General features: G+C 37.2%; 1 protein-coding gene across 2 annotated transcripts in view; it reads left to right on the top strand.

Annotated features, from left to right (window-relative positions):
• Alcam (activated leukocyte cell adhesion molecule) overlaps positions 1 to 7,595 on the top strand; it is a 171,829-nt gene extending 164,234 nt beyond the window's left edge. For both annotated transcript variants that reach the window (XM_057764361.1, XM_057764360.1), the window contains one exon: positions 7,482 to 7,595. In XM_057764361.1, the coding sequence (XP_057620344.1) occupies positions 7,482 to 7,569 (88 nt within the window). In that variant the 3' untranslated portion in view covers positions 7,570 to 7,595. The remainder of the gene's footprint in view (positions 1 to 7,481) is intronic.
• The last annotated feature ends 7,224 nt before the right edge of the window (positions 7,596 to 14,819 follow it).

Genomic DNA, 14,819 nt, shown 5'->3' with positions numbered 1-14,819 from the left:
ATTACAATGTCACTGGCCACTAAGTGCAGAACCAGGACTTTCTGTGCTATTGTTTTGATCTGAAAGTCCTCTGAGGAAAAGGCTCGCGCCAAAATAAAGCATTTATAGTTTTAAAAGATCACAGTTTGCTTCCTGTTGAAAAATATAACTACCTGGCCCTGTCATGATTAACCTTGGATTTTTGTGCATTTAGGAGAAATTGAAGTTATTAATATCTCACAGACTCAATTCCTGCACCTGTAGCATGTAAGACACATGTGCCTCTTGGCATTAGTATGTGTGTAAACATAAATTAAAGGCTCAAAAAAGCAAATTATCATTGTTTTTGTTATCCTTTCCAAAGTAAAGGGAAAATGTCCCTCTTCTTACCATGATCCAGCTTGTTTTCTGTATCACTATTAGGGATGTTCGCTGATACAGAGCCAAGCTGCAGACTGCAATGGGAACTTCTTGTTTTTATGGAGTCAGGGTTTTTGTTTGTTTGTTGTTTGTTTGTTGGGTTTTCTTGTTTTGTTTTGTTTTTCAATGAAAGGATTCTATTTGAGACTCTGAGAAGGTAGTTTCTAAAGTAAACAGCAAATTAGAGGAGAAAGTCCCGATTACACAAGACAAATTCAGCAAGGGGATTGAAATACTGAAACAAAACCAAAAAGATTTGGGGAATTAAAGAAACAATCAGATATTTTATCAGAGCACATTTACTGGAATAGCTTATGACTACTAGTCCTATGTGGCCGACAGCATGTCGCAGATGCGCAGAGCCCAGGAGCTGCTCCATCCACAAAGCTGGATGCTTCAGTAATGGCAATGAGTTCAGTAATCTTCAGTTCATATCTGAAGGACAACAAAGCAGATATTGATACTATTGAAGGATGGCAGGACAGTATTGGAACAGATGCATTCACCAGCAACAAGCAAAAGTCATCAGGCAGACAAGCAATGCCCATCGTTATAGCACCTCTTCCTGTGGGGCCACCTACCCTAAGGAGCTGCCCAGCCCAGAGGAGGGTCTTCCCTCCTTGACAACCTCCTGAAATTGCCTTAACAGATCCACCAGAGGCATGCCTCTTGACTTCTGATCCCTGCAATTGGTAACTGAGATGAACCATCACATACAAGGTTGTGGATTTTTTTTATGAATGGATATTGAATTCTGTCATCTCTCAATATGACTTACATGATTTTCTTCTTGAGTTTGGATTGAATTAATTAGTTTTTAAATGCTGAATCATCCATGCACAACCTGGAATAAATCCCATCTGATCATGGTGTTTGTTTTTTGTACATTTTGGATTTGATTTGTTAGTTTTATTTAAATTTAGGAATTCTGTTCCTGAGAGATAATTTCCTGTCATTTTCTGGTAGTGTCTTTGTCCAGTTTTGTTATCAGGGTCCTGTTGACCTAGCAGGATGCATTAGGAAATAGTCCTCCTCTTTTTAATTTTACAAAAAGACTATAGAGGCTCAATATAACTTCTCCCTTGCATGTTGGTAGAATTTATCATTAAATATATCAGCCTGATGCTTTCTGTTTTGAAGGGGAAGGTCATTACTTGCTGAGTCCTCATTTTAAGAGCTGTAGAGTTCCTCTCAAGAGTAAAATCATGCTTGATACCAGGAATTTAGCCAGTTACATGGGGCTAGTAAAGTCATGGATCTTAGGGAAACCTACAGCTGCCCCTTCACCAAACCAAAGCAATCCCTAACTATATTGTAAGTATTTGTCCTTTTTATCATTATTATTATTTTATCTTTATTTTAATCTTCAGTCTTCTGCTTACTGTGCAGTCTGCATACTAACTGTTAACTAAGATACAAAGGCTAGTTCCTGATTACTTTTTCTAACAGAGGACATGTGCATTCCTTATTCTAGTGAGGAATTTCTCAGAACGGCCTCAAAGTCTAAGCATAGTAAATTGAAAGTGGTAGCAATAAAACCAACTGTTTATTCTTCTCCAAGTCACGAAATTGCTGCCCCACTGTCAGATAGGATTAAAGCTCTCTCCACCACCTCTGGCTTTTTATTAACTTTGGCCCAAGAAAAAACTCATCTCACTGACAGCTGTGACCAGGGAATAGGGGGAAATAACTATTATCTTGGATATGCCCCTAATCACCTGCATAGGTGTCAAAGGTCAGACTGCTTGAACTGGCAATTTTCCACTGCCAAAGTGCTCGTCCTGAAAACTCATAGTCTTGGCACTCTTACGTGGTGTAAATTGGGCACACTAGAAAATATAAATTACAGAATTTAACCCTGCAGTCAGGAAGAGTTAATATTTCCTCACACTCAAACAGAGCACTGAACACATGCCTGTCTGTTTTTGAAAACCCCAAAACTTATTAAATAATTACAATATTAATTATTTTATTTCACAGATATAAAATTCTCTATTGTTTTGTTTTGCTTTTGCTTTGTCCTTTTATTTCTTTAAGTGATAGCCCTCAGCATTGGTTGAACCTATATTCTCAAGAACCCCCTTCCCTTTCCCACTTCCCCACCCCCACTAAATTATTGTTAAAATATTAAAATAAAGCCATCCATAGAAGGCAACACCAATGACATTTCCACCTTCTCTGCTAAAGACTTCAAAGCGAGTATATAATCACTTGGTGATATCCCTGAAGAGACCTGAGACTGTCTGAAATTACTTTAATGGCTTTATCTCCTTCACAGAACTGCTTTTTCAAATGAGTTAAGACATAGATTTGAATTGATCTGTTCAGTAACCATGTGGCCTTTGGCAACAGCTCTGTAACATCAGGTTGCTGAGCCCTGTGCCTCACCTAGAACTTTCTCATGAACATATGTGGGTGTTGTTTTTTCCTCTCTTTATAGAGAACAACAGTTTTAGGAGGAAGGATGTGGCCAGGGTCTTGTAGCTCCAAACTGACACCAATGCACATTTTGTTTTGTTAGGGTTACTGTTGCTATGATGGAACACCATGACCAAAGCAATTTGGGGAGGAAAGGGATCATTTGTCTCAAACGATCATCAATGAAGGTAGTCAGGATAGTAACTCAAAAAGGTCAGGAACCTGGAGGCAGAAGCTGATTCAGAGACTTTGGAAGACTGATCCTTACTGACTTGCTTCCTGTGGCTTGCTCAGCCTCCTTTCTTGTAGAACCCGACACCGCTAGCCCAGGGGTGGCACCACCTACAATGTGTAGGGCCATATCCATCCAGCACTAGTGAAGAACGTGCTCCACAGGGTTGCTCACAGCCAGACTTTATGGAATAATTTTCTTAATTGAAGTATCTCCCCCTTCTCAGATGACTTTAGCTTTTGTCAAATTCACATAAAGCTAACCAGGACATCCACTAACCTCAACACGACCACTGCCACCACCACCCTCCCGTCTAACAAGTCACACTTCATGGTCAAGGATAAAATTCCTTTCCATTCCCATCTTAGTTTGCTTAGTGTAATCTTGTCACGATTCCATGATTTAAATTTTCTCTTACATGAAAGTAAACAAAAAGTGACTGATGAAAATTTAAGACAAGCAGTGATCATAATTTATAGTTTAATCTATTTGTAAAGAGCATGTGCTTTGTAAGTGATTTGTCCTTCAAATGGGTGATAAATGCTTTGCATAAGAGAGTGATTTAGAGAATAAGTTGCCTTTGTCATTTGGAGTTGGAGTTCTAACCCTTGTAATTTTTTCAAATCTCTAGAAACTTTCCAAAATTAAAAGGTATTTATTCCATAAAATTCCATCTAATTTTGGACATCATTCTCAAAAAAAAAAAACCAAAATAATTTTTTAAGGTTCCTACATGATGGGAACTATGGAAATTCAAGGAATACTGAGATCAGGAAAAATAGTCTCCCCCAGGGAAGAGTACACAATTGGCTATCCAATACCAAATGGTCAGCCCTGAAAACATACATACAAGTAACATTATACAAGCTAAGCTAATTATATCTAGAATATATATGTTTGAATGCATCTGAGATGTTTGTGACTGCACTTAACACCAGTTCAGTGGTTCTCAACGTGTGGGCCACAACCCCTTTGGGAGTCAAATGACCTTTTCACCAAGGTCACATATCAGATATCCTGCCTATCAGATATTCACATTACAGTTCATAACTGTAGCAAAATTACAGTTATGAAGTAGTAACAAAATGATTTTCTGGTTGGGTTCACCACAGCATGCAGAACTGTATTAAAGGGTCACAGAAATAGGCAGGTTTTAGACTGTTCTAGTCTTACCATACAGGAATATCTACCAACAGGAAGTTACATCATCATCTTTTTCCACTTTCACTTTTCTGGATCTATTTTCTTTGTACAGAGTTTCAAGTTGTGAACTTTTGGAATATTGGGCACTTTAATGATGTCTCATTTTCTAGATTGCATTTTTTAATGTAAAATGAATAGTCATTTCATTTTACTCAAAACTTGGACTTTCACCCATTTTCTATTCATGAAATCCCAAATGTCTGTGCATGGAAATGTTTTAACTTAGACCGCAAGTTGTTGAGGCTTGACTACTTTTTAAAACCTTGGTCTGTGCTGGGAAGGGAGCTCAGTGAGCAAAATTCTTGCTTTACAAGCACAGTGACCGAAGTTCTGTCCTCAGAAACCACATTCAAAATCCAGGGTGGGTGTCTTACACTTGTGATCCCAGCACTGGAGAGGCAGAAACAAGTGGATCCTTGGTACTCTCTGGCCAACCGGTCTAACACAATTGACAGGTTCCAGGACAATGAGAGGTTTAGCCAGAGGAAGACAGAGAGATAAATATAGGTGGATGGTACTTCTGTAGGGACACCCAAGGTTATCCTCTGGCTTCCACATACATTGACACACACACAAACACATGTGCCCACAAACATACATACATACATGCACACATGTGTGCACATCCACATAAACTTTGCTCTTTTAATTTTAGAATTTACATTGAACTATTTTATAGTTATATTTTTATTTTCAATATTTTTCTATTTTAAAGTTTGAGGTGTTAAAAGCTCATCTGATGAATTACAATGATTTTGTAATTTCTAATTTTTATTAATTGGTTCAAAGTGTTTGATCTAATTTTTATTAATTGGTTCAAAGTATTTGATTTACCTTTAAAATTTGCTGTTTCCCATATATATTCAATTTTGCAAACATATATAATGCCTGTTTTATGAGCCTTGGTTCCCTATTTAATTACTCAGATTTGTATTCACTCAGTTTTCATGTTATTACAGTGCCATTGTGCTGCAGGGGGCAGCATGCTTGTTTGTCCCAGCCACCCAGCTAGCTTAGTCCCAAAATAACCACATAGAAACTGTATTAATTAAATCACTGTTTGGCCCATTAGCTCTAGTTTCTTATTGGCTATTTTTTACAGCTTAATTTAACTTAATTAGTTTCTATTAATTTGTGTATTGCCATGTGGTCGTGGCTTACTGGGTAAAGCTCTAACCAGCAACCATCTCAGACTGAGGATCCATGGCATCTCTCTCTGCTTTCTTCCTCCCAGAATTCAGTTCCATCTTCCCTGCCTACCTAAGTTCTGCCCTATCAGGCCAAGGCAGTTTCTTTATTCATTAACCAATACAAGCAACACACAGAAAGATGGACCTCCTACACCAACATTGTTCTACATTGTTTTAGTAAATTTTCATTTGTTTCTAGGCATTTTGATATTTGATATTACACTGTTACATTCTGAGTTCTATATGAAGTGGTACTCAAACTGCTTGCAAATCAACTTGATCCCTTTGAAGCTTCATTTTAAATTTTATTAGAATAGCATATCCAGTTTAGGAGACAGACAAAGAATCAAGGAATCCTCCTAGGATGTCGCATGATCCTCTCTGCAGTTTCACCTGCCTCCAGTAATTCCCTTTACCTCACTCTGGCCAAAAACTTGTCTTTTCCTCTTTAAATCACTGAGATGCATACGCTGCTTGGGCCCTCATTTTTGAAGCACAATCCAGTAGCTGTGTAATGGTACAAAGTCCACGTGATCTGAGAGTACAAGTCATTTGCTTTTCTTCCCTTTGAAATCACAGAACTTTATTTCTGTAACTACCTCCTTAAAAATTTGAAGTATTCATTTTTATGTTTTAATACTTTAATATATTTATAACCAGAGAGTTAGGATAGTACATATTATTTCCACAGTCTCACACATACTAACTGAGAGACCTGCTATCATTTAGATGGGGAACAAACACAGGTTTGAGAAGCCTCATGCAAACTGCACCTGAGCCTCACATTAGCAGAGACCTTGGTAGAAACATGGCAATTTCCCCTCATCATCCCCCTTTAACAACAGAAAGGCAGGATCTTACATGCTACAAACTGGATTATATGGTGCCCAAACAATTTTCCTAGACAGTGTCAACAATAAAAAAAAGAAGATTGAGCAAGCACAGAGTAAACATATACAATAAATAATCAAGAGAAAATTAGAGGAAAAAAACCAAATAACTACTACCTAATGAGAATGCCACAGTCAATCATCAAGAAGGCTAAAGTACCCATAAATACTGCATTAAATATCCATAAATCAAAAGGACAGGCAAGTAAAGCAATAAGAAATAGGACAGACCCACAGAAACAACCTAAATTATGTGTCTCAAGTCCTAAAAAACTAAATAACAAACAGTGCCTACCACTATGAACATTACAGACTTATAGCTGAGTTTCACTAAAAGGCAAATACCAATGAATATGTACGTTATGATTCTGCTAATCTATAAATTACATGAACAGCTAAAACTGTCCTGTGCAAACTGAGTTTGTGTTAATTTGGGGGGGGGGGGAGCAGTACCTGTGAGTGAATGTAATGGTCTACCACTGTTTACTATTCTGAATTCAATTCTATTTACATTTATGTAGGCAATTTTTCAAAATTCACTGAATTTTCCTCATGACAGGTATATTTAACTTGGGTGGGTATTATTTTTCAGTATAGCATTTTCCACAGATTCACAGATTTACTGACATCAAAACCAGCCTTCCCACCTTTATATTTGTAATCTGTATTAATTAGATTTTGGGGAGGGATGGAAAAATCTCAGATAAACAACAAAAGAAGGAAAACTTTATTTTGGCTCAAGAATTTCTGTGGCTTCCATTCCACATTGGCTGGGCCTACTGATTTGGGCCTGATGAGACTCATGTCAATGTATGCCTATTGAGATAATGAAGTTCCCTCAAAATATTTTCTAAAATACCAAGAATAAAATAATAACAATTTTTTCTCTAGTAACTTAGTGAAAATTAACCCATCTTACATCAGAGTCCAACAAACTTGTACAATCTTGTTTCAAAATTACTTTTGTATCATCAATTATTTTTCAGTTCTACTTAAAGAGTCATTTATATTGTTTCTTTGCAATGTGTTGTTTTCAGTCAGTCCTCACAAATGTATATTAAGTTTACTTTTCAGAAATAATTTCAAACTAGAGCAATTTTTTAAAAAGCAATTGAGTAATTCTGTGATATTTATTTTATTCTCCTCTAGAACTGCATCAAAACACGTCAACAAGGACCTTGGCAATATGGAGGAGAATAAAAAGCTAGAGGAAAACAACCACAAAACAGAAGCCTAAGAGAGGAGTTGGTTCCAAGTCTCCAGGTAAGTGGGACTTGAGAGGTGTCCTAGAGGCGACTCCTGGGATGTGGGGAAGCCCTGTGGGAATAAAACCCAAACTTCACTTGCTAATGCTTCTTAATTACAGCTCTCCAAACAGAAAGGTGGCTTCAAAAGGGACCATCATTTACTCATTGCTTTCAGAAGAAAGGCTCTTTCCAGTCCCCTCAACCTTCCCAACATAATTATTATCCCTGAATAATAACATCCATTTTGGGGATTCTTTTGACATCTCATTTGCATTTTGTTTTTTAATGCCAAAAAATTTTGCCGCACACAAAGAAGCTTTATTTTATGAGTTGGTGTTTGGGTTCAGTAAGCACAAACTCTAAATTTATTTTTAAAACCCATTAGAATAAATTTTAATATATAAATACTTTAATCCAAGGATATGGCATAATTGTGAATGTATTTATATAGCCATCTCTTCAGTCATTTTAATGAAAAGGCTGACAAGCTAGTACACACACACACACAGAGAGAGAGGCTTTCTTCTCCGTAGTATGTTTGTATGAGTACATATGCACACAGGTGCCTACATATGCAAATATTTGTACATAACATATGTGTTAGTGCTACATATATTGCATATATTCATCTATATTAGCTGCAGCTGCATCTGTACGATTTTTAAGGTAGCCTCGCAAAAGTGTATGTCTCAGTGATATTACCACATACAACTTGATCATTTTCTTTCTGTGCCCCCTTGAGACCAACAAAGGCATCATTTGAATTAATTAGTCTGTATGTCATAGAGATAACTGCTACCACTAGCAAGGTGTAAAAAGCCCAACTGCACCAGGCGATGGTGGCACGCACCTTTAATTCCAGCACTCAGGAGGAAGACAGGTTGATCTCTGTGAGTTTGAGACCAGCCTGAGCTACAGAGCAAATTCCAGGGCAGCCATGAATATAGACAGGGAAATCTTGTCACACACACACACACACACACACACACACACACACACACACACACACAAAAAAAAAAACTAACAAGCAAAACAAACAAACAAAAGCCCAATGCTGTGAACTTTGGGTATAGTATAAATTAACAACAAGTCACAATCTGAATGGGTCATTTGAGCTGATTTCACAGCAAAGACAGAGGACATGGGAAAAAATTACAGCTGGAAGGCTGTCCCCAGGAGAGAAATGTTGCAGAACTGAAATGAGATCAGTTTACAAAGTCTATTAGCTGGACTCTCAAAGAGATTGAGGAGTGAGCACTGGACTCAAGTTCCTTCTCTGTTTGCTCGGACCCAGATACCTCCCTGGCACATCACACCTTCTTATCTATCACTCTACTCTTTTTCCCTCAATTCCATGTAAACGCATTCTCTGTTGGCCTCAAAAATGGGTTGAGTTCCATCTCACTATAAAACTGAAGACACGCCCCACAAATTAGACTGCGATATAGGGATGGATGCATTTTAAATATAAAATGTAATGAGATATTATCATTATTAATGACATTATTAAGAGGGGAATTATTATTCCCCTCTTATCTGTGTACAAAATCATGTCTTGCAAAAGGAGGACAGAAGAAAGAGAAAGAGGAAAGGGGGTGAAGGAGGGAGAAAAGAGGGAGGGAGGGAAGGAAGGAAGGAACGAGACATCAATTCCAAAACCGTGTAGTAGAATGAGTAGGGCTGGGTTTACAGTGGACTCAGGACATCAGGGTTCTACAAATAATCCCTTCTATGATATAATTATTGCCACTTTTAGTCCAAAGGATCTGTTGATGGTGAAAAATGACTGTTATGGTAACTGATATGTTTTCTCATTTCAGAGAAAACCCATATAGACAAATTGAAGCATGGACATGGATTGTATTTAAGACATATACAAAGACAATGACAGCAATTCATGGTTCAAGTATTAAGCAGTTCATCCTACCAAGCTGTCACAGGATCTTAGAGAATTATCTCAAGTGAAACAATGAAACAAAGCTATAAAATCAAATAACAGCAAGATTTGGCAGCCATGATAATAGGTCATATGTTGTATTTTGTTTGTTTTTTTTTTCTGTAAAAGTCTGCACTAAGGATTTCCTTTCAGTTTGCCTTTTATGTAAATTTTTTACGTAGCTATTTTTATACACTGTAAGCTTTGTTCTGGGAGTGGCTATTAATTGGATGTATAATGTAATGTTTTATTTCAATTGTTTATATGGATAGTCTGAGCAGGTACGGTTCTGATTCTGATTGCTATCAATAATGCCCCAAACTTTCTTACAAGGACCTGAAACCCAAAGGTGGCAGTTTGCGAGGTTGGGGATATATACCTCGCCCAATCAGAAGCTGGCTTCTTAATTCTGAGGATAGGAGGCCAGCCCAAGCGAGAGTCAGGAGCGCTACAGGGTGTGATGGCCTGTGTGCGGCCAGCATGCTCTCAGAAGCAAGTCCCAGATACAAATAGCAACACCACGTGAATGATACTCCCCAACTGACAATTCTGTCTTCTCTGAAGAAGACATGCACAGAACTTGGGTCACATTTACTTAACAACACCTTCTAGGAGATTACATTCAGTCGAAAGAAAAGTTAGAAAGAAATAATAAGAAAACAGAAACTAATGTGTCCGAGAAAGTTGGAAAAAATGACAGCTAGCGTTCCCGTTTTCACAGATTACAATGTAAATTACTGTAATTACAATTGGTGTTAAATCCTTTGGGTTATCCACTGCCTTAAAATGACACTTATTTCCTTTAAAATAAATAAAATAAGAGATATCAGTCAGAATTGCAGATTTATAACAGTGGTCATTATTAAAGCTGTGTTATTTTCCACAGAATATAGAATATATATTTTTTTCGTGTGTGTTTTTGTTAACTACGCTACAGATATTGAATGCACCTTGAGATAATTTAGTGTTTTTAACTGGTACATAATTTATCAAGCAGTACATGAAAGTGTAATAATAAAACGTCTATGTATCTTTAGTTACATCAGATTTGTAACTTTATAAACATGTTTTCTGCCTGAGGAACTTTTTAAGGAGGTAGTGTACATGGGAACTTTTTGAAGTAGACTGGATGAGGACCAGTAGCAATTTGTGACTAGACTTTAATCTTTGCTCTTTCAGGTAGAAGCTTGGTTTCTGGGATTACACTGCACAGTCATTTTGTCTGGGATTTACGTGTATAACTTTATCTGAGAAAATAAAAATGACTATTTCCAGGTATAGCACTATGTTCTTTGAGAGGAAAAGGAAATGTGGGGTTTGCCTTTAGACTCAAAGAATGAGCTGTTTTGAAGGCAATGAGAAACTAATCAAGATTCATCTCTGAAGGAGGTTGGGAATAATCTTTTGCCACTTCTGTGTATGGAGAGGTGTGTCTTTGTACATTTGTAACCACTTGATATCTGAGCAATAGTGTCTCAGCTTAATAAAAGCTTCCTATAGTACATTGGTATGGACTAAATACGCAAAATATTCTATTAGACTTAATGCTGTATAAAATATGGGGAAAATGAAAACATATTATTTTGCCTCTAAACTTTGATTTACTGAAGTTTTATTTGGCAAGAAAAAAATTAAATCTTGATCAATATTTAAACCAAAGGGAAAAGGGAAAAATAAAAACAAAACCAAAGTTCTTTGTTTTGCATGGCTAAGCCATTCTGTTTATCTCTGTAAATAATATGATTTCTTTTTGTTTTCTTTTCTTTTTCTCTTTAGAATTTTGTTAAAGAAATTCTAAAAGTTTTAAACACCTGCTTTCCACAATAAGCCATGAACACTACAGTGAGATTAGTTCTGTATTTTTTTTTTTTTTGCTTGTTTTGTTTGCTTTTTTTTTCCTTTGGTTTGGAAGATCAAAGGTTTAAAGTCTTACTCCCAAGATGTGTTTGCAGAAAAGTAACAGGGCAACAAAAAGAGAGTGTTTACTCTAGTCTGGTGTGGTGTACACTTGTAATTGTATCTGAGTCCACGAACAGCTGTTACAGCCTAGACAGCAGCAGGAGAGGCTCAGAGCTCTCGCCTGGGAACCGATGTTTACAAGAGAGGACAAGATGGCCACTTCTGCATCAGTGTCTGCATAAGGAGGAAGCTCGCGCGCTCTTGAGCAACTCCTTGTGCTCTCATGCAGGAAGGAAGCTAATTTGCAGTTCTACTTCTGGGGTTTCTTCTCTCCAGTTGTACAGTTGGCCACAGGATACAGGTTTTTAACCAGTTCAAGGTTCACTCCCTATATGTAATTATAGGAATTGTATGTGGAAATGGATTAACATATCTCTCTATGCCTAAAAGAAAATAAAAATGAAATATGTCTTCACATATCTCTCATAGATGTCTGCCTCTTGTCTGCAATGGGATGTTCATGTACAAAATATGATTTTATTTAATAAAAAGTGTGAAAGTTGATGTGATTGTGTTGTGTTAGGAGCAGCAGGCTATGTTTCTGGCGCCCGGCCGCCTGCATGGCTTTACCCGAAATAATTAAACGGAAACTGTATTCTTTTAAACACTGCCTCGCCCATTAGTTCCAGCCTTTATTGGCTAGCTCTTACATATTGATCTAACCCATTTCTAATATTCTGTGTAGTACCACGAGCTGGCTTACCAGGAAAGATCTTAACCTGCGTCTGTCTGGAGTGGGAGAATCATGGCGACTCCTGACTTGGCTTCTTTCTCTCAGCCTTCTGTTGTGTTTACTCCGCCTATCTAAATTCTACCCTATCAGAGGCCAAGCAGTTTCTTTATTAATTAACCAATGAAAGGAACAGATAGAAAGATGACCCTCCTCCATCATGATTGTCCATCCTTCTGGATTGAATTATGAAGGAATAAATGTACCTGTACTTCTTCCAGTCAGGAGGATACCTTGAGTTCTCACCAGTGGCAGTTTCTCAAGACGTCTTTCTTGACTGATAGGGCCACAATGCCCAAGGCTAACCCATTTTGCTATCCTTAGTTTTTAATTAAGAGGATCCTTCAGTTAATCTTTCTTTACCTTACTTTAGATCACCATTTGAAGTTATCTAGATATGATCTTTCATAGAAATGTGCCTTTTTATTAAAGTAAGGTTGATATATATAAAGTATATATATATAAAGTAAGGTGAGAAGTAACACTTTTGGAATAATTAGCCCTCTGGCCATAGTGGCTAAAGCGTGGAGTTTAAGGTCGGTCACCAGGAGGTCCAAACTAGTCTGACTACATCAGGAATTCCAGACCAGCCTGCACTAACAGAGAAAATCCTCATCTTAAAAAGTTAAGGAAAATAGTGAGAGTTTGACTTCTCCTTTTCCGATTTGTAGCCCTTTGATCTCCTTTGTTGTCTTATTGCTCTAGCTAGGACCTCAAGAACTATATTGAATAGATATGGAGAGAGTGGACAACCTTGTCTTATTCCTGATTTCAGTGGGATCGCTGTGAGTTTTTATCCATTCAGTTTGATGTTTGCTGTTGACTTGCTGTATATGGATCTATCTACATGGGAAGTAGAAGAAGACAAGATCTCTTGAGTAAATTGTGAACATGGGGACCACGGGAGAGGGTTGAAGGGGAAGGGAGAAAAAGGGAGGGGAGCAGAGAAAAAATGTATAGCTCAATAAAATCAATTTTTTAAAAAAAGGAAAAAAAATTAAAGAAAGGAATTTGAACCCACCCCTTTTCCAGCCATTCATGAATCCTCTATTCACCAAACGTTGTAAGTAACATACATCCTCACTTCCCAGTGGAAGGTCAGGGTTGAGCTCTGTGACTCCCAGAAGCCCATTTCTGCATCAGCCTGACGCCTTTACCCAGACTGTATAGACCTCAGAGTTTCTCAGAACACACTTCTTCAAGTTAATGAAATGAAAAGATAGTAATTTACACATCAGTTTACAGGACCAAAAAGATGATAATTTTAAGATGACTTTGTAATGGTATTATATAATTATTCTACTGTATATAAGTAAATGCACTTGAAAACTTTTTTTGATATTAAAATATAATGACATCTTTCTCTCCCATTTCCTCCTTCCATATCCTCCCACATATTCCTCCCTACTCTCCTTCAAATTCATGGGCGTTTTTTATGAATCATTATTGTATGTGTATGCATATATACATAATATATATGAACACATGTATACATTTATATTCTTAAATCTAACCTGTTCAGTCTGAATATGCTACTAGTATGTTTCTGTGTTAATTATTTAGCACTAGACAACCATGCTATGTTCCTCCCTGGGGAAGGTCACCTCTTCTGCACCCTATTTTATTCAATATCACATTTGTTTGTTTTTCACACAGGGTTTCTCTGTGTAGCTTTGGATCCGGCCCTGAAACTCACTCTGTAGACCAGGATGGTTTCGAATTGTCAGAGATCTGCCAGCCTCAGGCTACTAAGTGCTTGAATTAAAGGCCTGTGCCACCACCACCAGGCCAACATCACATTTTAAACACACACATATTGCTGTCGTATTTAAGTGACTATAATAAGACAGACATGAAGTAGATGTGTTATTTCATTGTTTATTGACTTTCTCTCTCTCTTGATAGAGATGATGCTATAATCCTAAGCTCACAGATGGAGAGAAACTGAGTACATTTGTTTACAGTAACAGATAGGTCAGGCGGTGCAAGGTGGTCCAGTACTTATGTCCAAGATTTCAAAGTGCAGGCTACACCTGTTCTATACTTATCACCTCTCTTGTAAAAGTATACATCCCTCACTATGAAGACCCCAAGAAGACAACTTCACATTCAGTACCTAAACGTTTCCTCTATTAATCATCAGAATCTAGTTGAAATTAATATAATAAATAAAAAGCATAAAGTTTTATTCAGAAGATGGATTTTTCTGTAAAGGATAGTTGCTTATAAGTCCTAAATCTGAGGAATCTGATAATAACTCACGCTATCTTTATTTTAAAATTAATGCAGTATATTTGGCATTATATGCATCCCATAAAAATGTATTTCAGTAAAAGTAGGGTGGGTTTCTTATGTAAGCTTTTTTACAAAAATGTGTTCTTAAAATACACTTTATTAGGGAGGCATGAAGGCAGAACCCTGGAGCACATTTTCTCTCAGTCCTCTGTCTTCACCAATTCATCATCCTCATTCACTTCCCCCTAAATTGCCTTTCTTATTTTTCCTTGTAAATGCCTTTTACGTTCAAAAGTATTCATAAGAAAATGAATGCATGGGCACAGAACTTTAAAAGCACATCTCATGTTCAGGTTATTTATCTTGTCTCTCTTTGTTAG

This window comes from Chionomys nivalis, chromosome 3 (assembly GCF_950005125.1).
Source record: "Chionomys nivalis chromosome 3, mChiNiv1.1, whole genome shotgun sequence".
NCBI classification, from domain to species: Eukaryota; Metazoa; Chordata; class Mammalia; order Rodentia; family Cricetidae; genus Chionomys; species Chionomys nivalis.
Note: the sequence above shows the minus strand (reverse complement) of the source record. Positions and strands in the feature narration are given on the sequence as shown.